This window comes from Metopolophium dirhodum, chromosome 1 (genome assembly GCF_019925205.1).
Source record: "Metopolophium dirhodum isolate CAU chromosome 1, ASM1992520v1, whole genome shotgun sequence".
NCBI classification, from domain to species: domain Eukaryota; kingdom Metazoa; phylum Arthropoda; class Insecta; order Hemiptera; family Aphididae; genus Metopolophium; species Metopolophium dirhodum.
The window spans coordinates 54133979-54157833 of NC_083560.1; the positions used below are offsets into that span (position 1 = coordinate 54133979).

The 23855-nt window shown below is 27.0% G+C and overlaps 1 protein-coding gene across 20 annotated transcripts in view; it reads left to right on the forward strand.

The window, feature by feature from the left end:
* LOC132937237 (twitchin) overlaps nucleotides 1-23855 on the forward strand; it is a 78733-nt gene that overhangs the window by 16020 nt on the left and 38858 nt on the right. For 5 of the 20 annotated variants that reach the window (XM_061004053.1, XM_061004058.1, XM_061004055.1 and 2 more), the window contains 50 exons: nucleotides 37-348; nucleotides 465-555; nucleotides 623-795; nucleotides 871-1044; nucleotides 2989-3068; nucleotides 3146-3312; nucleotides 3393-3421; nucleotides 3751-3810; nucleotides 3899-3967; nucleotides 4923-4991; nucleotides 5060-5137; nucleotides 5764-5823; nucleotides 6060-6131; nucleotides 6376-6435; nucleotides 6679-6726; nucleotides 6891-6950; nucleotides 7321-7380; nucleotides 7580-7651; nucleotides 8284-8376; nucleotides 8464-8553; nucleotides 8609-8677; nucleotides 9533-9601; nucleotides 9747-9824; nucleotides 10013-10084; nucleotides 10167-10229; nucleotides 10350-10412; nucleotides 10492-10593; nucleotides 11031-11228; nucleotides 11817-11861; nucleotides 12235-12273; nucleotides 15168-15380; nucleotides 15989-16160; nucleotides 16484-16620; nucleotides 16684-16809; nucleotides 16935-17079; nucleotides 18273-18557; nucleotides 18624-18765; nucleotides 18836-18960; nucleotides 19172-19310; nucleotides 19367-19581; nucleotides 19651-19857; nucleotides 21667-21807; nucleotides 21877-22044; nucleotides 22117-22241; nucleotides 22307-22484; nucleotides 22547-22694; nucleotides 22826-22962; nucleotides 23034-23197; nucleotides 23284-23425; nucleotides 23484-23786. In XM_061004053.1, the coding sequence (XP_060860036.1) occupies nucleotides 37-348; nucleotides 465-555; nucleotides 623-795; nucleotides 871-1044; nucleotides 2989-3068; nucleotides 3146-3312; nucleotides 3393-3421; nucleotides 3751-3810; nucleotides 3899-3967; nucleotides 4923-4991; nucleotides 5060-5137; nucleotides 5764-5823; nucleotides 6060-6131; nucleotides 6376-6435; nucleotides 6679-6726; nucleotides 6891-6950; nucleotides 7321-7380; nucleotides 7580-7651; nucleotides 8284-8376; nucleotides 8464-8553; nucleotides 8609-8677; nucleotides 9533-9601; nucleotides 9747-9824; nucleotides 10013-10084; nucleotides 10167-10229; nucleotides 10350-10412; nucleotides 10492-10593; nucleotides 11031-11228; nucleotides 11817-11861; nucleotides 12235-12273; nucleotides 15168-15380; nucleotides 15989-16160; nucleotides 16484-16620; nucleotides 16684-16809; nucleotides 16935-17079; nucleotides 18273-18557; nucleotides 18624-18765; nucleotides 18836-18960; nucleotides 19172-19310; nucleotides 19367-19581; nucleotides 19651-19857; nucleotides 21667-21807; nucleotides 21877-22044; nucleotides 22117-22241; nucleotides 22307-22484; nucleotides 22547-22694; nucleotides 22826-22962; nucleotides 23034-23197; nucleotides 23284-23425; nucleotides 23484-23786 (6127 nt within the window). Of the gene's footprint in view, nucleotides 1-36; nucleotides 349-464; nucleotides 556-622; nucleotides 796-870; nucleotides 1045-2687; nucleotides 2848-2988; nucleotides 3069-3145; nucleotides 3313-3392; nucleotides 3422-3750; nucleotides 3811-3898; nucleotides 3968-4922; nucleotides 4992-5059; nucleotides 5138-5763; nucleotides 5824-6059; nucleotides 6132-6375; nucleotides 6436-6678; nucleotides 6727-6890; nucleotides 6951-7320; nucleotides 7381-7579; nucleotides 7652-8283; nucleotides 8377-8463; nucleotides 8554-8608; nucleotides 8678-9532; nucleotides 9602-9746; nucleotides 9825-10012; nucleotides 10085-10166; nucleotides 10230-10349; nucleotides 10413-10491; nucleotides 10594-11030; nucleotides 11229-11816; nucleotides 11862-12234; nucleotides 12274-15167; nucleotides 15381-15988; nucleotides 16161-16483; nucleotides 16621-16683; nucleotides 16810-16934; nucleotides 17080-18272; nucleotides 18558-18623; nucleotides 18766-18835; nucleotides 18961-19171; nucleotides 19311-19366; nucleotides 19582-19650; nucleotides 19858-21666; nucleotides 21808-21876; nucleotides 22045-22116; nucleotides 22242-22306; nucleotides 22485-22546; nucleotides 22695-22825; nucleotides 22963-23033; nucleotides 23198-23283; nucleotides 23426-23483; nucleotides 23787-23855 lie in introns of those variants that run through there. The other 15 variants (XM_061004057.1, XM_061004062.1, XM_061004072.1 and 12 more) reach the window with 12 other exon arrangements.

Genomic DNA, 23855 nt, shown 5'->3' on the forward strand with positions numbered 1-23855 from the left:
AATAATAATAATAATAATAATAATATTTAATTATAGGACCCAATTGGTCCGGACAGTGGCACATATAGATGTCACGTGCAAAACGAACACGGTGAGAGCAATGCGAACTTAAATCTAAACATCGAAACTGATCCTGAACCAGAAGGCGAGCCTCCTACATTCTTAATTAAACCAAGAATACAGTCCAAAAATAACGGTAAACTAGTTGTAATGGATTGCACTGTGAAGGCAAGTCCCAAACCAGAAGTGGTCTGGTACCTTGATGGTAAGATATTGGCCCAAACTTCCAAACTTTCTTGGAGAGTCGAGGAAAAAGGCGATTCTTACTATATATGCCTGGAATTGAAGGTATTATTTATAATTAATTGTAAATCTCAAAGTAATTGTAAATACATTTCTGTATTATCATAATACAATATACGGTATGACCAGTTACTAATTTATTTTAAATATAACATCATTAGAACCCAGGTAAAGATGACACGGGGTTGTATAAATGCAGTATAAAAAACGGGAATGGTGAACTGAATGCAAATCTGACACTCAATATTGAAAGTAAATATAAAAAACACATCCCCATTAAATATAAATTATCAACTTTTATATTTATCCGTGATTACAGTAATACCGGTGATCAAAGAAGTCCCACGTGTTGTCACGATATCAAGAACTAAAAACGTTGTCATTGAGTGTCGCATCCAGTCCATTTTCGAACCCCAGTGCATATGGAAAAAAGACAACACTGTGATCAAAGACAACGTTACAAGACAAACAAAAATCGAACGCGTTAATGATGTAACAATTTAATTATAATAATAATATTATTAGTAATTCCAAACATGTACCAAGCTAACTGTATTGTTCTTTAAGGGAGAGTATGTGATAAAATTAGAAGTGAAAAATGCAACTTCCAACGATAAGGGTATTTACAATTTAATTGCTAAAAACGAAAAAGGTGAAGTAGTATCAAGTCCTATTGAAGTAAAAGAAGTTGCAGAAGAAAAAGTAGAAAAACCATCTATTGATGAGAAACTAAAATCAATCGTGAGTACTAAGGACAAACGTAGTGTTCGTGTGATTTTTTTTCATTTTCCATACTAATTAAACTAACAAATGAAACTTATAAAGTATTATCATGTATAGGTACATACTCTTAAAATATTTACATTTTTTTATTAAAACGATTCCATAGAGATGAAAATATGAATATTTATTCGAAATGATCAGGTAAACATTGTGTTATAAATTAATTTTATAAAGATATGCATGTTTTAGACTGAGGTATATACCAGGTATTCCGTGTGTCCGCGAAAACAGGGTAGACTGTAATATTGTATAATTAAATTACCCATAATCCTCAGTACCCTATAGTCTAAACATATTTTTGAATTCTGTTTGTGGGACATGGAACTAGACTATTGTGTCATCAATCTCCCGCAGACAGAATCTTAAAACTGAATTATTGAGTGTACCTATCCAGTTTTCACGGACACACGGTATATACCTAATATTTTTTTTTACTATTAAGTAAATAGTCAATATGATAATTATTAAAGTATAACATTCTATCAAGTAGTTACACAAAATTGCATACCATGTGCAAGTGTTTTATTGTTACTATTTGATTTGATTAAATATATTATTATGTTTTGTCAGTCATATCTTCATTTGATGGGTCTTTTTTTTTATTATTATTGTTAAATATTATTGGTCCCAATCGAGGATACTGACCATCATGCATTGACCAATCATTGACTTCTAGGTTTTTATTTTGTTCCTTCTCTAGCTCATCTTCCCACATTTTCATTTTAAATTCATTATCTTTGTTGGGGACTTGCCTGATATACTGCACATCTTTGCGTACCTTTTCCTTAAATTCGGCAGGAGTAGAATATCTATGACTATCAAAGTCATCTTTTTCCATGCTTTTTCAATCAATTATTATTTTGTATTTTCTAGTGAAATTAAACTTCAGTTTATTTGTACAGCTCAATTTTGATTATTATTACCACGTGACATTTTTAAAATAAAAACAAATTATTGTATCTAATTAAAATATGTTTAATTGCAGCCAAAATATAATAAAATGGTTCGATGATATTGTGCAAAAATTAAAACACATTTAGTTAATATTTATAATATTTTTATGAATGAACATAAATAACTATATGTTTATATGTTTATTATAGAATATTATATCACATCCATATCCAAAACAACTACTATTCATTTGATGCAATCCACAACCCACATTGCCAAAAAAACCCCCCGAGAAGTCACTTTCATATTATACCTATTATTAATTTTTATAATATTAAGTATATTATATATTACTCCTATTAACTTATAAATCAAACCGCATACCGTAAACTAGTATAAAACGGTCCGTGGTATAAATGGCTTGAAATTGATCTAAACACTTTTTAAAATCAATTATAAATCAATGTAAAATTACATACTGCATTACTACATACGACTATCGACATAGAAAATGAAAAAATTCAATTTTTTTTCTTATAAAATTCAATTTGAATTTTGACAAAAATGTGATCAAAATATTATACCAAATGGATGTGATGTACAATGTACATAGTTGTATTATATTATGTTTTATTTGTTGTTAATAATTTGCTTTTTGTAGGTGGTTATTTAATTAATCATGTTACAATGCAAATAATGCAAATAATTCTAATTTATTATGCTTTATTTTATTTTACAATTTGCAAGTTTAAAAAATGTATTAATGCTTCATGTGCCAGTTTTTTTATGCAATTCAAAATATACGCAAATTTATAATATAACATCATCCTCGAAAAGATGTTAAGAATTGGTGATTAATAAAACTTAGTGAGTATTTTTCAAGCAACATAATATTTTTAGAGCTATATCTTTTAAGTAACATAATATATAAAATAAATGTTTATATATTACCTATCTTTATTGGGTAAGGTTAATAACATATTTAAATGTAATATTTTATTATTATAGCGTGCTAATGAAGGTGAACAAATAGAGTTCGTTTCTAGTTTATCCAAAATTGATAAGCAAGTCACAGTCATATGGTACAGGTAAGGAATTAAATATTAAGTAAAAATGTTAAATCTTTATGAACAATTACGAATCATTCATAAAATACATTATTTAGAAATACAACACAAATTACGGAAACATCAGAAACAATTATTAAATTTGATGGAAAACGTGCAAGTTTAATAATCACAAAAACTAAAACATCACACAGTGGTACCTATAAAATTGTGTTTAAAAATTCTGCTGGCAGCGATGAATCATCTGCAGAACTTAACATCCTTGGTGAGTGTACTAACATGCATTAGTAGATATCTAAATAAAAGTACTAAATATAATAATAATTTTGTTTGTCTTTAAAATAGAAAAAATGGAAGTTGATGAGAAACAAGAGGTAAGATATAAGATAAGATTAGGAAAATAATATTTTTTTTAAAAGTGTTTAAAGTTGTTAGTATAAGAAATTGTACTCGACCACCGGGCGGCATTTTTCTCCGTGCAAGTCACGGTGTCCGGAGAACAAGTGCCGCCATCTCCCACCCAGGCATGGCAGATACCTACGGGTGCTCAATCAAAAATTCTGCCAAACCCAACACACACGTGTTCCTTCCCCTACCAACACTAACAACCCACAAACAAACCACTACAGCTAATGGCCATAGTTGCCGAAGCTTAAGATCAATAAAAAAAAAGAAATTGTAAACAAAATATAATACATTTCAGGAGGAAGTTAAAGAAACGAAAGAAAAAACTGTAAAACGAAAATCTTCTATAACAACAAAGGTATAAATTAAATAACAAAACATTTTATTTACTATCGTGTATCATGAAATTTATGATCTATCTAAATTTTACGTTTTATTTAAATTAGAAGACTACGGAGAACGAAACTAACGAGAATGCTCCACCAGAAGTAAAACGAAAATCTTCAATACTTAAGGTAAGATATTAACATTTTATTGGACAATTATAGAGTAGGTATATTATAATATTAAATTGTAACCCCACTCTTCGTTGAAACTGTCAAACTATTAATATAATCAAATATGAAATAGAACCATAAAACAACATATTTTTTAAAAAAATGGAGCACTTATTATATAATTTTTTTTCATAATACTGTCAAATGGTGGGCTATACCCCTGGCTATACCACAGCTGCTCACTATAATGGTTTTTATATTTCAAGTTCAAAGCTTACAATTGTAGTATAAATAAATAAGTGATTCACATTTAACGTTTTTATATTTAGATCTGAATAAATAAATTGTTGATCTTACAACAATGTGTTAATTGTATTCATATTTTTTTATACCATAATGTTTTCAAACTAAAACATCGTTTATAAGTTTAGAATAACCGTTTAACAAAAATATTGAACAGAATTCTCACAGTTAGAATATAAAAAATGATAACTGTGTTCATTTGGAATAATTTACTCTGTATTTTTCAATCTGTTATTTATATAAAAGCAATGTATAGACAAAATCCCTTTTTAAAAAATTGCGTTAGTAAGATATCTGAAACAAATTGTTTTTTTTATTCAATACATTTTTTGAAATACGTGCATACATTTAACATTTTTATTCCAGGTCATTCAATTTTTAATTATAGCTACCGTTGTAGTTTATATTCCGTAAAAATGTAATAATCAAACAATAAATAATTGAAATCATAATTGATTATAATATCCTATTATATTTGCACATTAAATCTCACATTATAATGATCGTTCAGTGTTCTATATACATCTGAAACACTAGTTAGTTAAATTTTTTATCGTATAAATTGTACTTATAATATTTATATTTAGAATAGTGTTGGTTAATATTGTGCAATATGTTTCAAATATTTTTAAATAATAATATTATGATTTAATAAATGTACTTTGTATAGACCACTAATGAAAGTGAGCAAAAGGAAGATGGACAACCTGAAGTAAAGAGGAGATCATCTATATTAAAAGTAATCAATTTAAAATTATATGATACAATTAATAGAGTAAAATTCTATTAAATGGTTCAATATTTTAGAAATCATCAGAGAGCACTACAACTACTAAAGTAGAAGAGCAGAAAGATCAAGAAAAAAGAAGATCTTCAATATTGAAGGTAATAATTTTTAAACTGAGAATACTAAGTTGGTCAATAAATTCCATTATAATATACAAAATCAAATTTTCACTGATACAATGAATCAAAATATATCGATTTTTATTAAAACGGATGGCACAATATAAATTGTATAAATTTATCACAATTAATAAAAAAAAAAAACTGAAATAAGAATTAAAATTATATATTTTATATACCTTTGTACCTATTTTACCTAATGTCCAAAATTAAATTGTTATTATAATTGGAATTAATTCATAATAATAATAGTTGAGGTATAGGTTAATCTGAGAAAGAGCTATAAATATTTTTTTTCTTCTGAACAATTTAAGATTTCATAATAAAGCCTGACATTGTTTTGCCTAGATACCAACCTATTATCCTTGATAACTGATAACTAAATACAATCTTACATTTAAAATCATTTTTTCTTCAATTGTTAATATATATTATCAAATATATTATACAATACCTACCATGCTTGCATTGTTATGTGAAAAATATCGAAAATATTCGAGGTTCCAATCACTATTTTGCTTCACAGTGTAGTGTCTGGTTTTTTAAACCTTTAAAGTTTAATGTGATGTATTATCAAAATATACGAATAAAATAATTTTTTTTAGAATTCTTCTAATGAAAAAACTGAAGTTAAAGATGAGGAAATTAAGAAACCATTGATAAAAGTATGCATAAATTATTAAAAATAATGTACGATCAATATTTAACCTAGTTATAAAATGTATATCTTGAGTATAAAAATAATTATTAAATATTAATGTCTTTTGTAATTGTGATTGAAGCAAAAAGTGTGTCCCATTGCTTAATCTATCCGTATTGTCCATGTGTATTTAATTTGATGTTAAAAATTTGAATATAATATAATTTAAAAAAATGTAATAAAACTGTTTAAATTGTATAGAAAACTTCAGACGAAAAAGTAGAAGTTAAAGATGAAGTCAAAGAAGAAAAAATTAAGAAACCATCGGTAAAAGTATGTATAAATTATTAAAAAATGTAAAATTACGTGTTTAGTTATTTTCGAAATAATAACGAATTTTGTTCAATATCATGATTACATTCTATATGATACGGCAACGATGTTTGATAAAGTAATTAAAGTATAATGGACGGATGTCCTATTATCCAATCCCTTCATCGTGTTCTTTTTTTTTTTTAAATCAAACATTTGAAAATATTATCAACATATTTTATAAATCTTGTTATTATTTGTATAGAAGTTGTCCAATGAGAAAACCGAAGTTAAAAATGAGGAAACTAAGAAAACATTGACAAAAGTATGTATTTTCATAAATAATAAATAAATAAATATTGTTACATACTTAGTAGATACCTATACATTTAATAATATGTGTAATTTATTTATCTTAATAATATGATGTAAGGTTATTATTTATATTTATATTACTTACATCATATATTTAATTTCAAATTTCCTCAGTTGTTCTATATTTTATGTTTTTTAAATTTAAATTTGTATACCTATTCAAAACTTAAATATGTTATTTTAATTTGAATAGAAAACTTCTGAAGTTAAAGATGAGGAAATCAAGAAACCATTGATTAAAGTATGTATACCTAATAAATATTTATTGATACATAATAAAAACCACATTTTGTTGAAAAGTTAGCAGTAAAACATTAGACTATTCACCATTCCTGCTCGACTTTTTTTTTAGTTTTTAGTTGAAAATATTTTTAAAATGCGTTAATCATAATTTAATTTTTTTAGAAATCAACTATTGAAAAAACAGAAGTTACAGATGAGGAAATTAAGAAACCATTGTTAAAAGTATGCAATTATAAAAATATTAATTTAATATTATAGTGTAGAATGAAATGGTTTTTACTTAAGTAGGTAATAGTTTCGTCTTTGTTGCATCATTAAATCTACACACATCTAAATATCGTATGGTCGGTAAATGCCAAACCTTTTGAAAAAAAAAATATAAATAAATAATTAACATTTTTATTAGGTTCTATAAGAACCTTTTTAATACCTATATAGTTATTTTTCAAATTTAATACTGAACTTAGGCACTGTCACGATCAAAATAAATTGGTGAAATTCGAGTATCTAATTCTCAGGTCGTTCTGTCCACTTTTTATGACTTTTATACTTATACAAATCGGCAAAATGTATTGTTTTTTAATTTTTTTAGAAAATTCCAATCGAAAAAATAGAAGTTAAAACTGAAGAATTTAAGAAACCATTATTAAAAGTATGTATGCATGTAGGTTTTTGGACAAATAATGTAGAGTTATTTTGTTCATTGTGTAATAACTAAGTATTTAAGTAATTTGTTTAGTTGTATACCAATATTAGATGTATATACTTAGTATATACTTATGTATATATTTTATTTACTGTTTAGAGTGATAGAGTTTTATTTTTTTTTGTGCTTTGCGTGTTTTATTTAGACAACGACTGAAAATGATAATTTGTTACCGACAGAAGAAGAAAAAGTAATTGAATCCCCTCGATCAATTAAAGTAATTATTACTTAGATGTTACAAGTATTATTTTTAGTTTTTCTATTTACTTTTATGAAATAACTTCAATGAACAAAGTACATGCTGTAGTATTCCAAAAAAAAACATTTCTTGCCGTGTTTTTAGTCAATATTATGTACCTTATTTAAATAAAAAGAAATATTAACGTACAGTTGGATACTTGTGTATTAATCAGGAACAGGAGATAATAAATTAAAATAACATGTAACATCGCATTGGAAATTTTTTAACTTAATATAATATGATAAATAATAATTAATTATCGATTATTGTACTTAAAAAGTCATCATAAAAATATATACAGATTATAAATTTTTTAACGTAATCGTTATAATAATATCATGAGTTGAACTTGTTTAATATAATTTTTATTTTAAACTTGAAGTTTGACAGTTTTGTTGGTAAATTATATGTAATGAAAATTCAAATGCTATAACTAAAGTAAATATTAAAAAAAAATCTAGCGTTTATTCGATTTTTTATTATCAACCGTCACTAAATAATTAAATTTAAAATTTAAAAATTTAAAATATGTAAAAAGAAGATAGAATAAAATGTTAGGTACTTTTATCATATATAAATATAAATTCTAAATTCCTGTTATTATTCAGAAAACCACTGATGAAAATAAAATTAATAATCATATTGAAACTCAAGTGGTTCAAGAAATTGTCGAAGAAAAACAAAAGCCACCAACGTTAAAAGTAAGGATACATTATTATGATATAATTTATAGTAGATTGTACATACAAATCGCATGCCTGTAATATACAATACCTATTTGTTAAAAGATGGAAACTGAAGATAATAACGGTTATACATCCCCACCTGAAAAAACTATTCAGGATAGTCCCATAAAAAGGAGAGGTTCTTCGATAAAAGTATGTTTTGTAAATAAATGTTATTCAGTAGTCAATAGTTTTTATATGTATTTAGAAAACCAGCGATTCGTTGGAAACAGTTGAAGACAACAAAACTGAGGTTAAACGACGACCATCAGTAAAAGTAAGTTGATTCTGCGACTTAAAGTATTATAAATACTATATTTGATTACAATTTTAAATACCTGCAATTTCGGTATCATTATGCGAATGGTCAAATAAATTAACGCCAGAGAGTTTCACTAAATTTTGATTCGTTCATATATGTACTGAATATTATACACTAGAATGATTGGTAGAAAATTGAGACGTATACGTTTTCCGAGCAATTGTGAACTTGTGAACAGAGTTAGGGGAAGTTTAACTTACCTACTATAAATGTTCTTACGTTAACATAGCTCTTTCATTGCGACGGGGAATATTAGTGAATGTTCATGATTTAAATTAACTTATTTAGAATCTTTCGGTTTATCTTCATTATTCACATTCCGTTTTATTATTTACCATATTTATTTCTTACTGCCATACGTTTCACATTAAAATCTGAAATAGTTTAAATTTAATTTAAATTAAAGTAATTCATAGCTCGCTATGAAATTCTTCAATTTTGCCACGGTTATAATACGGCCATTAGACATTTATTTTGTAACTCGATGATTGGTTTATACAATAAATTGATTAAATTCATAAATTTGCTCATTTAAAATCTGTGGAACGTATTCCTTTATTTTTTCTAATAATACACATATTTAAATAAAATATATAGTTAGGTACCTAGTTTGAATTTCCTAAGTTCGGCATAATATTAGAGACGTGAGCAAAATCAAAGTTGATAAATTTATCATTTATTTTAATCAGTATAAAAACTATAAACACGTTGATACCCAAATTATAGTTTATCGTTACGTGAATTCCATTTTATTTTTCTGAGATCACTTAAAACGTACAAGGTTATAATCGTATGAATATATATATTTAGAAAACTGTTGAAAATAAAATAGCAGTAGAAGAAGAAAAATTAGAAGTGAGACGCCGCCCTTCAGTAAAAGTAAGTGTCGAACGTGTATATACATATAGAAACTATATACTTACTAACTTGTATATAAAGCGTAGTTATACTATAGAATTGTTTTTTAAAAAGTAGCATATTTTTATGAAGATAACTATAGTTTGAATTGTACATATGTATTTAGAAAAATGACGACGACAGTGCTCCTATGGAAGATAATAAAATTGATGACAGTCGACAACCGTCGATGTTGAGTGTAAGTGTGAGTGTACAGTGTATATATTTTATTATTAATATAAATATGTTTTAATGTATATAAGAAAAAACTTCATAATTCATTTCTCTCCTTAATAATAATACAAAATAAAAATATGTTCATATTCATAATATGCATGTTTGCAGTGTACCTACCTAAAATATTAAACTTAAGTTATTATTTTTATAATATAGCCCATACCGTCAGAAAGTAAAACACTTATGCCGGAAGAAAAGCCAGCTACGAAAAAACGGCTTTCTGTGAAAGTAATAAAAAAAAATTACAATAAATAAATATTTTATAAATACTCTACTTAACACATTTACTTGGTTATGTTATGTACTTTAGAAGAAAAAAGACACCATTGAGCCAGAACAGCCAGAGAAAAAAATGCGACCAACCATATCGAATGTACGTTAATTTCCCAATTATTGGTTATAACTTATACTAAGCAACTATAAAATATCGTTGATACTTGATATGATCATAAAACATTTTTTTTTCAATTTTACCTAAATATTATTTTTACAGGGAACTAAAGTTGATAATTCACAAGATTCATTTGACGATAAATCAATTGATGAACGGACACCGGTACGAGAAAAAAAAATCAAAATAATAAATAATTTGAATGAATATATAACTGACTTTTATGCATTTACTTATTATTCAGGAAACAAGTGTAGATTATTCTATGATGTCAGAAGATGAAAACTCTATACAAGAACCAAGTATAAAGATGGACTCTTCTGATGAGAAAGCGCCGACAGGCAGGGTGAGCATAAGGGATATTTGTTGTACTAAATCATTATAATAATAATAATAATGTTGAAATAGTTTTTATGACAATTATGTAAGATTTTTATTCTTTTATAATGTTGTTATTTTAATTATGTACCTATATTATATTAATATCTACGCCTCAGGAAAAATATGAAAGTTGTGTATGAAATATGATAAAAAAAAAATATTAGACCTAATCTTATACTTAATTTGATCAAATGTTATGTCAAGACATATAATTATCCAGGTAAAATGCACGGTTTTCGTCAAGAGATAAATGACAATATAGTTTATAACGATACCAGTTGATTTCATTACGCATGCCCACACTCCTGTCCAAATTCATAACCAACGTCACATAACTCATCCCGTCCGGACTATCGACAGACATCCGATCACTTGCTTTTACATAATTATTGTTAATTGTAGCCAAGTCGAGTACCAGAAATCAAAGCGCCTGAAATGCCCAAAATCGAGGTTATCCGCGAAACAACGCCAACCGGAGATAGCAGGAAGAACTCACTGGGTCCAAGTCCAAATTCTGGACAATCGAGCCGTAGAGGTTCGCTAATACCTCCACCAGAGGACAACAAGGGCCGCCGTCCGAGTTTGATAATCAGCGACGAGGTAAATTATCACTGTAAATTCAACTGTCGGATGGCATTAATGCCGTCTTCATTTGTAATTATCTAAATTCTCTTTCATTCGTTCTACCTTCTTTTAAAGCTCATTTCTACAAAAAGTATATTATTATTTCTTCAGTAATTTTTTTTTTGTTCTTATACGCATTCTCTTAACGGTGCTCAGTATGTAAAGAGCGCCAAATTAGTAAGCATGATGACAAATTATCAACTGCTTTTATATTTTTTTTTATACAATAGATTTTACAATAACCATTTTTAGTGTTGAACATATTGTAGATGAAACGTAGATAAAATAGAATAGACAACAGTAAATTATTATAACCACATATTATACATATATAAATACATGTACAGCGGGTTTTGAAGCCTTTAATTTAGCATTTGATTAAACATATTCACTTCGAATTGTTTGCAATACTGATATTTTACGCCGATCTTGCGTTTATAGATATATATATTGTCAACTCATACACATACTCTTGTTCGAGGATTTCTTAGTTCTGTCTTTACAATGGAGTAGGAAAGGAAATAATGTCGGATTTTCAAATACATTTTAAATTGTCTATTTTAGGAAAATAGAAAATTACGGCCCGGAGAGGTCCTGGAAGAAAAAAAGGTGAGGGTGTTAAAAATCCAATGTGAACAGCGTCTCTTTGGTGAAATGAATTAATAAACTGAAAAATAACAATGGTTTTTTTACCCTCATCGGCTGTTGTGACTTTCAAAGTGGACGTACCTTGGCGATGGCGAAATAAAAAATATCAATATTATTCATAATATTATACTTAATACTTGAATATTTTTTAAATTTAAATTAATTACAATAATTTTCTTATCCAATACCTCGATAATTCCGTATACAAATTCGTCATCGCCATCTATCAAAATTTCCAAACGTTTGTGTTTCTGTCTTTGTGTCGTCTCCCTCGGTTACTTCTGGTTAACCGCAACTTGTTTAACGTGCTTTCAATTAAATTATGTTTATGCAGGTTGGAAAATTGCGGCCTGGTCAGGTTATTGATGCAAAGGTGAGGTTTCATTCATAGTGTTTCCTCGTCACAATAGTCACTGTTCCGATATGATTGCGTTTTTTCTTGTGTAACCTATATTGTGATGTCAAGTTTTATATTTTTATTTATTGATCGTCATTTTTTACGTGTTAGTCCTGTGATCGTTCGCTTGAAGATTGCTGAATGGACTGTGGATAAATATTTTGACATTTACATCACTAACGGAACTAACGGAACAATCAATTCTAATTTTTTTTACAGGAGTATTTTTTGCAATATATAAATTTGTTAAAAATAATATGATTCAATCACAGAAGTCTTATAAATTAAAAACTGTAAAACAATGTGCTTGAAATATTTATTTTTATTTGTTTGTATAGGTATTTATAAATAAAAATAAAAATTATTTTTTAAATAAAATTTCTGAGACATTTTTAAAATCAAACTTAAAACTATAATATCAATTGAGATTATATATTCATAATATTATGGAAAGCATAAAAAAGGTTGGACAGTTATTATAGTTTGAGTTTGATACGTATACAAACATAAAATATTTAAATGCAATTGTTAATGTTACAACCAAATGTATTACAGATATAAATTGCAGTTGTTAAATTTCGTTGTTTGATTATATTAATTATAAATGTAATCTGGAAATTAGTACTTAAGTGTTTTTAAATGTCATACGACGTGATATATACACAATAAAGTAAAATAATAAGTATTTAAGTCCCAAAGAGGTCAGTTTTAAACAAGAAAAGGATATCAATACATTTGTTTCCTACAAACAAGATTATATTTATCATATCTTGCATACACGAATAACAAAGTGAAGTAACAGAAAATGTAAAGCTGTGAAAGATAAAATTTTATAACAAAATATTAATTATACAGTTCAAAAATCAAATTGGTTATGGTATGCGGATGAATGCTCGAATCAAAATAATATTATAATCTACTATCGCAATCACAGCAATTAAAATAAAATGAAAAAAATTGTAGGTAATGTATCAGGGCAGATTTCGGTTATCTAGTAACCGCGCATTATCCATTATTAGGTATATACAAGATGAATGAGTAGTGTCTAAGGCTGTTTTATAAATGTTAGAATTAAGTAGTTTCCTATCACTTTTAACCATAGGCGTATCTAGGAATAATTTAATGGCGATGTTTTCAATGTAATATAGATTTCCCCCCACCCCCATCAAAATTATAAAGTCAAACAAAATCAGTTATTTTATTTAAAATGTTATTTCAGCATACCTACACATAAATTATGACAAAACTTAACTTATTATGTAGGTATTATTATTGGTGTATGAACAATATTTATACCAAACAGCTTTCAATCCGTAAATTCATATTTTAAATATTGTAAAAAGTGATAACAAAAATTGTTATTGTTATGATGTTACCTATAGCGGAAAGATATTTATTTTACGGTGCCAAGTTTGTATTATGTTTAAATTATTGAAATATGCGATCACAGATTACGCTAATATTCTTATTTTTTTTATTCGTAGGTAGTATAAAAATATGATCACATGTTTGTTATTTTCATAAAATATCTAATATAAATAATTAATTATATGTTGAAAATTTAGCATTCTGTAATCCATTTTAGAGAAACTTTAACATTTTTACTTGGGTAAAAAAAGACACGGTCATTCGAGAGTGTTTTAATACTTACAACAGCCCCATCCTAAATACGCCTATGGCTTTGACATTAAAATATGTTTTATAACATCACATTCTATTTTTAGTTCCAGTTAACTATCGATTTTTTTATAATCTTAGTCAAAAGTTTATTTATTTTGAAAGAGACTTGTGTTTAAAACTAAGAAAATGTGGTAAATGATGTTCAAAACCAGTATTATTTAAAGGAAATTCAACTGGCTAAATCAAAAGTCTGTTGACTAAACAGTTTTATTTTGAGATATCCCAACCCACTGTTAATGTTTTTTATTATATACCTTATGTCCACTCAATAATTTGTAACTTTACCGAATTAATTTTTTAACTTATTGTACATAAATACTAACATAAGTAATTTATTTTACGTATTATAATAGCTAATGTATATATATATATATATATATATATATTTGTACATATTTTTTATTTTAAAAGAAGCATTTTTTTTTATATATTAATAACTATGTTTTCTAGAAAATTATTTATTTATGGTTTTAAAAATAATTTATCATATTTTTTTTTTTAGAAAACAGCAGTATGTAATACGCATCACGTTTTTTTATATTTTTATATTTTATATTTTTAATATATTTTCACTGCAACTTTCAGTTTCCATTTTACTTTAAATCAGCTTTTAAATTATTACAAAACCTCAAATAATCATATACTTAATTAAAATATGAAAGAAACATAAATAATTTGCTTGATGTTTCATAATATATTCAAAGCTAAACTCATATTTTAATAACATTATGATTATTTATAAATATTTTAATACAGGTAGTTTATTTTTTACTTGCATTAAATATGTTTTATAACATAATAGTATCCTTGTACATATATTATTCCCTCTAGATTTAAGAATGTTTGAACTACCTTTTCCGTTTTATACAGTTATAGTTACAGTTATATAATTTTTTTTGTTACGTGCTTTGATTCAATTAGTTAGTACAATTTATTAACATCATTCTATTGCATAGAAATAAGTAGCAATATACTTATATACATTGTACATATTAGTATTACACAAATTATATTAGTCTTTTTAAGTCATTGTAGTTATTATTTTATCAGCTTAATGTTAGTCATTGGAGGTGCGTTTAAACTATACCGAGGAATGGATGTAGTGGGAGTTGAACGTGAAAGTCGTCTGAAAAAAAAAATAATAATTTCTGTAAATATATTGTTCTAAATTTTTAACTTGGGCTTTACAGCGTCGTCGACCAAGCACGGAGATGAGAAGACCTAGCATAGCAGAACTTGAAGAAAAAATTGATAAACCCTCAACGCCGTTAAAAGATTTCGGTGCACCAGGACCACCGAGCATCGTAGATGTTGCTGAAAGTTACTCGGCTATTGAAGACCAGACTGGGTATATAACTATACAAGTTGAAGGCACGCCAGCTCCTACATTTAAATTTTTCAAAGTAATTATTTTTTAATAACATAACAATATAATATAATATGAGTACTGTTTTATTTTGGATATTATAAGACAACTATAATAAAATTATAAATATTCAGCCTGATAGATGTTCATTATACGCAATGTACAAACTATTCTAGCAGCGTCAAGAAACTGATTAAAGATTGCTTTATGTCTTTAGAGGTCGTTAAATGCTTAATTATATAAACCATAATAGTAACTGTATAAATTGTTTATTTTTAAGAAAAAGTAAAGATGTTTTCTTCAATCATATTATATATAAAAACGTCATATTATAACGATGGTTTGATGTTTGGCCTATTGAATAGCTGGTTCATTTAATAAGTTAAAATTTAACCGTTTACAAAGTATTATCATTTAATTAAGATTAGAAGATTTACTCTTAATACCTACGTCTGACGTCATAATAATTAAACAAAAATATTACTTGATAAACTGGCATCCAAGATTTTAAAAGGGAGCTTTAAATAAATCGCACTCATAAACCATCGTTCTTAAAACATTTGATGTTTTTTAATTACAATTTAAGCAGGTGCAAGTAGTAATACGGTTTTCACTAACAAGCTTTGAAATAAATTATTAATTTAGGGAATAACTGAGCTTATTGAAGGAGGACGATTCAAATTCATAACTGATGGAGAAACAAATACTATTACATTGTGTATGCGTAAAGTGAAGCCAAATGATGAAGGAAAGTACCAAGTAATTGTAACCAACATCCACGGGTCAGACACTGCAGAGATGCAACTATACGTATCAGGTAATGTATATCATTTTTAAAATTTAAAATTTAGTTTCCAATTACTAAACGTACATTTATTATATCTAATTATATGTTCATTCCAAGCATGCCACACTTTATTCTGTGGCCATACTATATCATACACAGTTAAAAAATAATTAATGTTTATTGTGTTCAATTTTGTATCCATAATAAATTTAATAATTTTGTTCATAATATCTACCTACTTTTAATGAAAAAGTATTGGTGTCTAAATCAATAAAAACTAATTAAACGATAATTTTAATTAGATTAAATAGCATATCCCCAAAACTAATTTTTATAATTAATTTAAACAATAGATTCCAGTGGTATGGACTTCAGAGCTATGTTAAAGAAAAGAAAATATGCTAAATGGGGAAAAGACAAGGATGATCCAGAATGGGGAGATTTAAAAGAAACAGAAATACCTGTACCCGCGCTAAAAAAAGTGGAAAAGGTAAATACAATATTTGATTCTATTATATTGTCTATAATTATTTTACTTATTAATTCTTGATAGAAACCAGAGTCATTTTTGAAACCATTGGTTGATCAATATGCCAAAGAAGGAAAAGACAAAAAAGTCACATTTGAAGGAGTATTTTCAAAACCTAATTCTAAGCCAAAATGGTTTCTCCGAAAAGACGTATGTAACAATAATAACTATTATTTAAAATACAAGATACGAAATTTTTGTTGTACTGGAGATAATAAAATAATTGTAAAATTATAATTAGTAGTAGAGTATTTATGAACATTTTTACTCACCAGGAATTATTTACTGGATCTAAGTACAAATTCAAAAATGAGGGCGACGTGTATCAATTGATTATAATGACACCAAAAGTAGAAGATACTGGAAAATATACAATTGAAATAGGTGGCGTTAGTTCAACAGCTTATCTTAATGTTGAAGGTATGAATGTTATATTATTAATCGTGAAAAATGTGCATATTGTTATGTATTAAGCTTTAAATAACATAAACTGAATTTCAAAATTGTCATTTTTAGATGATTAATATAATTATCACTTACTAAATATCTATGTATACCTACTATTTAATTATTTAGGTATAATGTAATAATGTATGTAATAGTAAGTATTAGCAGATCAAACCAGTGCAGTTGTGTAATTATACTGAGGGGGGAGGGGGTTGGCTAGAAGTGGCAATCTGTACCTACCTGTATTAACCAAATTGTTTAATTTCTACAATTGTTGTAATATTTTGCATAAGATATATTTATTATTTTTATAATTAAATGTTTTGATGTTTATTTTATAATGAATATTTAAAATGTACCTACTATAAAGTCGAATTAATTGTTCTTTTTTGTTAGTATACGTTGAACCAAAATATTAAAATGGATATAACGTATCAAGAAATTAGATAAAACCTCATTATTTAATTTTTTATTATCTAATATAGCCACATAGGTATTCAATTATATAAAATTGCTTGTAATATAATATTGTATAAGTAATAATCAGGGCCGGATTGGGTAGTCTCTGTCCTTTAAGAAATATTTTTCTACCGTCCCATATTTGCTATAGTGCCCAAATCGGCCAAATATTAATATTAATAAATAATAATGATCGTATCAAATTTGTTGACTATTATGTAGCTGTCATAAAGATTGTAATGTGGCATTGCGGCCATTTTATCCTACTAGCACATAATGTTAGTGGCCTTTCGAGATTTTCTCAAATGCTCGACTGGCCTATTCGGCCTTGGTAATAATCAGTTTTTTCCCATTTAAATATGGCTGAATTGTATTTGATGATTCACTAAAATATATGAGGGGAATAATTTGAATAGCAAACCTATTGTTAGGGCTGTATGAAAAAGGTTAGTTAATTTTGGTTCTTTTTCTTTGAAATTAAAAAAAAATCTTGCTTAAGGGAGGGTTCGAGGTATTTACTATATTTTTCCCACCATGTATTTCACCATGTATTTCCTCAATCACACTACTGCTTATGAAACACATAAGTCAAATACTATGATAAAGCTATGTTTTATTTTCTTTAAAAGGTATATCTAATACCTAATATAATAATAAAGTATATCGTATTCAAAAAGTTAAAACATTATTTTTTTTTATATTTATAGAACCAGCACCAGTTTACACGTTTTTGCGACCGCTTGAATCTACCACAGATGGTTTCACAAAGCACGAAACCAGCATGGAATGTACAGTCAGCAGTAGTATGGCTATTATAGGCTGGTATAAAGAAAAAACTAAATTAGCGGATGGTGATAAGTACAGTATATCAAAAGATATGAGTGGAATTTGTCGATTATCAATAAAAAGTTGTGAGTTGAATGACAGTGGAAAATATTATTGTCGAATTGAAAAGCAAGATGAAAAAACGTCATCGACTCTTAAAGTAGTTGGTATGTCGTATAAAATTGTCCAATAATAATTTGAAAAAATATAATGGTAAATTATGTTATGTGTAGAATATCCATATAAGTTCGTAAAAGTACTAAAACATCAACAAATGACTGAAAAAGATACCGTAACATTAATATGTGAGTTAGACGACGCGACAGGCGATGTTAAGTGGTCTAAAAATGGTACAGAGCTTAAAGCTGATAAAAGGTACAATCCGTTTATTGTTTGGTATCCGTAGAATAAGTTAATTTGATAATGTTTGTATATATTATTTCAGAATTCGAATTGTAAAAGAAGGTAGGAAAAGAAAATTGATAATTAACGATGCTAAAGTTACTGATGGTGGTATGTTCTCATGTACAACAAATGCTGATAAAACTGAAGCAGAACTAATTATAAAATGTGAGTAAATGTTTAGAAATTAAATTAAATTTCTTGATATAAGTTAACTATTTAATAACAAGTCCCCGATAAATAAATTAAGAAAATTGTTCAATTAATTAAAAAATTGCAATAAATATTTTTTTCTAAAATAAAATGTACCTAGATATAAAAAATGTTTAAATTTTTTTGAATAACATTTAATATAATAAAAATAATTTTTTTTTTTAAGATCTAAATAAGTTTAACAAAAAACTTAAGGACACTACTGGCATCGAAAGAGAAAAGGTTATATTAGAAGTAGAGTTACAGGATCAAACAGCTCCTACTGAATGGTTCTTCGATGACCAACCAATCACATCCTCAGAAAGGTATATGTTAAAAAAAAATATACAGAAACTATTTAATTCACAGTAAATGTTTATAGAATCGAAATCAAAAATTTGGGTGGTGGTAAACATCAATTAATATTTAACAAATTGGAACTGAAAGACGCTGGTACAATTACGTGTAAATCAAACGAACTAACATCTATTTGCCTATTGGAGGTAAAAAAAGGAGAAGAAAAGCCTGTAATTATGTTTGATGAAAATGTAGAAGGCCCTGTATCACGTACAATTAGCTTTGAAGTTCCTTATAAAAGTAATGTAGTTTTCAATAAAATTATATAATATATAAATCGAATTAATATCAAACGTCTTTGGTTATTAGTAAATGGAACGAGACAATCAGCTATTGATGCAAAAATATTGAAAGATGGAAAGCCATTAACAGCAAAAGATGTAGAGGCTATTGTTCACGATGATAAAGTTATATTTAATATAAAAAAACCAGCGCACGCTCATTCTGGAAATTACCAAATTAAATTGAAAAACGACCAAGGAGAAGACATCAAGGATGTTCATATTAACATGCAAGGTAATGTTTTATTGAAAATCTATTCACATTTTTTTTTTAATTGTAGATACTCTCTTAGCGTAAGCCACTATTAATATGAGAATAAATAAATTCAAATATAAAAATGGTAATAAAAAATGGGGAAAGTAGGTAGCCACTCAGATTTTTTTCAATTTAATTAAATTGTCTTTAAGGTTTATTATTTACATAATTACATACTTTTAATCCTATTAGTTTTAAATTATAAGAACTATTTTCAAATAATAATCTAAATGTTATATACCTATTAATTCAAAAATATATACCTAATACTCATAACTTCTAAGTTATATTGTATAAATTACATTATTTATTTTAGATTCTGAGCGAAGCGATGAATGTATTGATTTTACAGTGATGTGTGTTTTTTTTTATTTTTTATTTTTTTTATTTTTGTGTCTGTCATCACCTTTTAGGACAGTAAAAGTGCTTGGATTTCCTTCAACAGTAACTTTTCTGATAGGAAAGTGAGTCTAGTTGGTACTTTGGGAGGTCAAAGTAAAAATTTCCCAGTAGTTTTCAAAAGCGACGTGAAAAACAAAAGAAAAATTAAGAAAAAACGGGAATTTTTACGCAAAATCTGTTTTCGAGAAAATCGATTTTGGTTTTTGGTGTAACTCTAAAACAAATGACCGTAGGGACATGAAATTTTGACTGAATGTTTATATTAGCATTTCCTATACACCATAAAATTTTGAAAATATTTTGACTCTTTTTGAGCTGTTTACGGACATTGTCAGTCTTCAATTTTTTTAGTTTTTTTTTCTATAAATATCAATAAAATTTTATCTGTTGAGTAAAAAAGCTTGAAAATTTAATAGAAGGCTCCTAGGTTATTGTTTCAAAGGCAGATGAAAAAAATTAAAAATCCTTAGTCACAGTTTTTATTTATAAGCATTTGAAGTTAAAATTTTGACAAAATACGGAAAAATCACGAAAAATAGCAAATTATTTTGAGTTGAGAGTTCATAAAAATTTTTCTTTTTAAATCTAAGATTTGAAAATGTAATATAAGATTACTCATAAGTTTGTCTACCTTTATCAAAAAAAAAATGTCTAGAAGAAACTTAAATTAAATTTTTATGAGCGTCTGAAATTTATATTTTTACAACATTTGATATTTACTCAATTTCTCATGTAACAATTTTCTTATTTTATTGTAATTAAAAAACGAATGACTGTAGATACTTGAAAATTTCACTGAATGTTTATATTAGCATTTTCTATACACCATAAAATGTTGAAAATATTTTAAATCTTTTTGAGCTGTTTACGGACATTGTCAGTTTTCAATTTTTTTAGTTTTTTTTTCTATAAATATCAATAAAAATTTTTTGTTGGGTAAAAAAGTGTGAAAATTTAATGCAAGGCTCCTGATATAATGTTACAATTGCAGTTGAAAAATATTAAAAATACATAGGCACAATTTTGTTTTATAAGCATTTAAAGTTCAAATTTTGACAACATTTATCAAATTAATAATTTATTAATTATTTTGTAGTTAAAAATGTATAAAATGTTTAACTTTTGTGGCTAAGGATTGAAAATTTAAAACAAGGCTCCACGTAAATAGGTTATATATAAATTACTTTATTCACAATAATATCATCAATTAATATACTTGGTAATATCATAGGCTGACTGACCGTTTTCGCTCAGAATCGTTTTTCTTATACAATGATATTATATCATTGAATTCAAATTTAACACCATCCATTACAGTGACCCACTTGTAACCTACTGTACAGCAGAGCGACATCCACTTATCCACCTTTTTTATTATAATTTTAGATGTTCCGTCATCACCACGTAATTTGGAAGTATCTGATATTTTTAAAACCAGTTGTAAAATTAAATGGGAATCTTCGGAAGATAACGGAGGAGCTCCTATTCTTCATTACATTGTGGAAAGACAGGATTTAACTGTGAAAGGTATGTTTTTGTATTATTTAGTTATGTGCATTTACATAATTTGTATTTTTTATTTATTGCGATAACTAGGAGGATGGACAAATGTTGGAGAAGTAAAAGCAGATGCTCCCTTATTTTTGGATGTAACAGATTTAACTACGAAAAAAGAATATAAATTCCGCGTAAAAGCTGTATCAAAAATTGGAGCATCTGAACCTACACCACTCGCTAAAACTGTTTTAGCTAAGGATCCATGGGGTATTATTTCTAAAATTGAATTAAACATTCTATAATACCATGCATTTATTAATTATTATTTTTTGGTATTAGACGAACCTAGTAAACCAAAAGATGTAGAAGTAGTTGACTGGGATAAGGACCACGCTGATTTGAAATGGACTAAACCTGAAAATGACGGAGGAGCGCCGATTACAGGATATGTTATTGAGTACAAAGTAATATTTTGAAACATTGATTTTAGCAAAAATACAAATTACTGATATTTTCTTGGTTTTAATAGGAAAAGTTCGGAAAAGATTGGGTAAAAGGTAAAGTTTTTGAAGGAGATATTACTTCGGCTACAATTGATGGTCTAAAAGAAGGAACCCAATACGAATTCCGTATACGAGCAATAAATAAAGCTGGTCCGGGTGAACCTAGTGAAGCAACAAAACCAATTATTGCCAAATCAAGATTCGGTAAACATTTTGAATCCATAGATTATGAATATATTATGGATAACTTACATTAATCATTACAGTTAAGCCATGGATTATCGGAGACGATTTGAAAAATATAATTGTTAAAAAAGGACAAGTGATTAAATACGATATAAAATATGGAGGTGAGCCAGAACCTGAAGTTATCTGGAAAATAAATGAAACTGAAATCATACATGACGGTGACAGGTAAAAAAATCATAATCATTTAAATTTTTTTAAGAAGAATTGTATTATTTATTAATAGCATAACTCATATATGATACTAACTAAATGTATTATGTAATATGTATTTATAATAATGTGTGAATTTTTTTTAGAATCACTATTGATAAATATGAACGTAATACATTATTAACAATTCGAAGAGCTACAAGGATTGACAGTGGAAAATATACTTTAATATTAAAAAATAGTTCTGGAACTGCCGAAAAAGATGCTGAAGTTATTGTTTTAGGTAATGGATTATATCTATTATATATATTTATGCATTTAGATGTACATATATAAATTATTTTTTTGTTTTAGACAAACCGCTCAGACCTACCGGACCTTTGATAGCTCAAGAAGTAAGAGCTGATCATATAACGGTTGCTTGGAAAAAACCACAAGATAATGGTGGTTCAGAAATAACTGGTTATATTCTTGAGAAAATGGACATGGACTCTGGTCGTTGGGTTGCAGCTGGCGAGGTAAAAGATAATATATATTTTACATATTTATGTTTAGTTGAATAAATTCAAGTTTTTTTCATTATTATGATTAATATTATTTTTAGTGTGGTCCAGGAAAAGAAGAGTTTACACTCACTAATTTAACTCCGAAAAAGAAATATAAGATTCGAGTTAAGGCTGTAAATAAAGAAGGGGAATCAGAACCACTTGAGACAACTGAGGAAATTTTAGCTAAAAACCCATACGGTATAAATTTGAGTCATTATATTGAAAGACATATAATAATTGTATTTTTATGATTCAGATGAGCCAGGTGAACCAGGAAAACCAGAAATCATTGATTATGACAATAAGAGTGTTACTTTAAAATGGAAAAAGCCAGAATCTGACGGTGGAAGGCCTATTACACACTATATAGTTGAAATGAAAGATAAGTTTACATTGGAATGGACTGAAGTCACAAAAACACTAGATAATGGTCCCGAAGTTAAAATAGAGGGCTTAAAAGAAAAAATGGTTTATGAGTTCCGCGTAAAAGCTGTGAATAAAGCTGGAGTGGGAGCTCCGAGTAAACCTACAGACCCACACACTTGCAAACACAGAAACTGTAAGTTATGGTGGTGTGTTAGTAGATTGTTAAAATGGGGATATTCATATAGTTGTTTGCTTTGTTTAT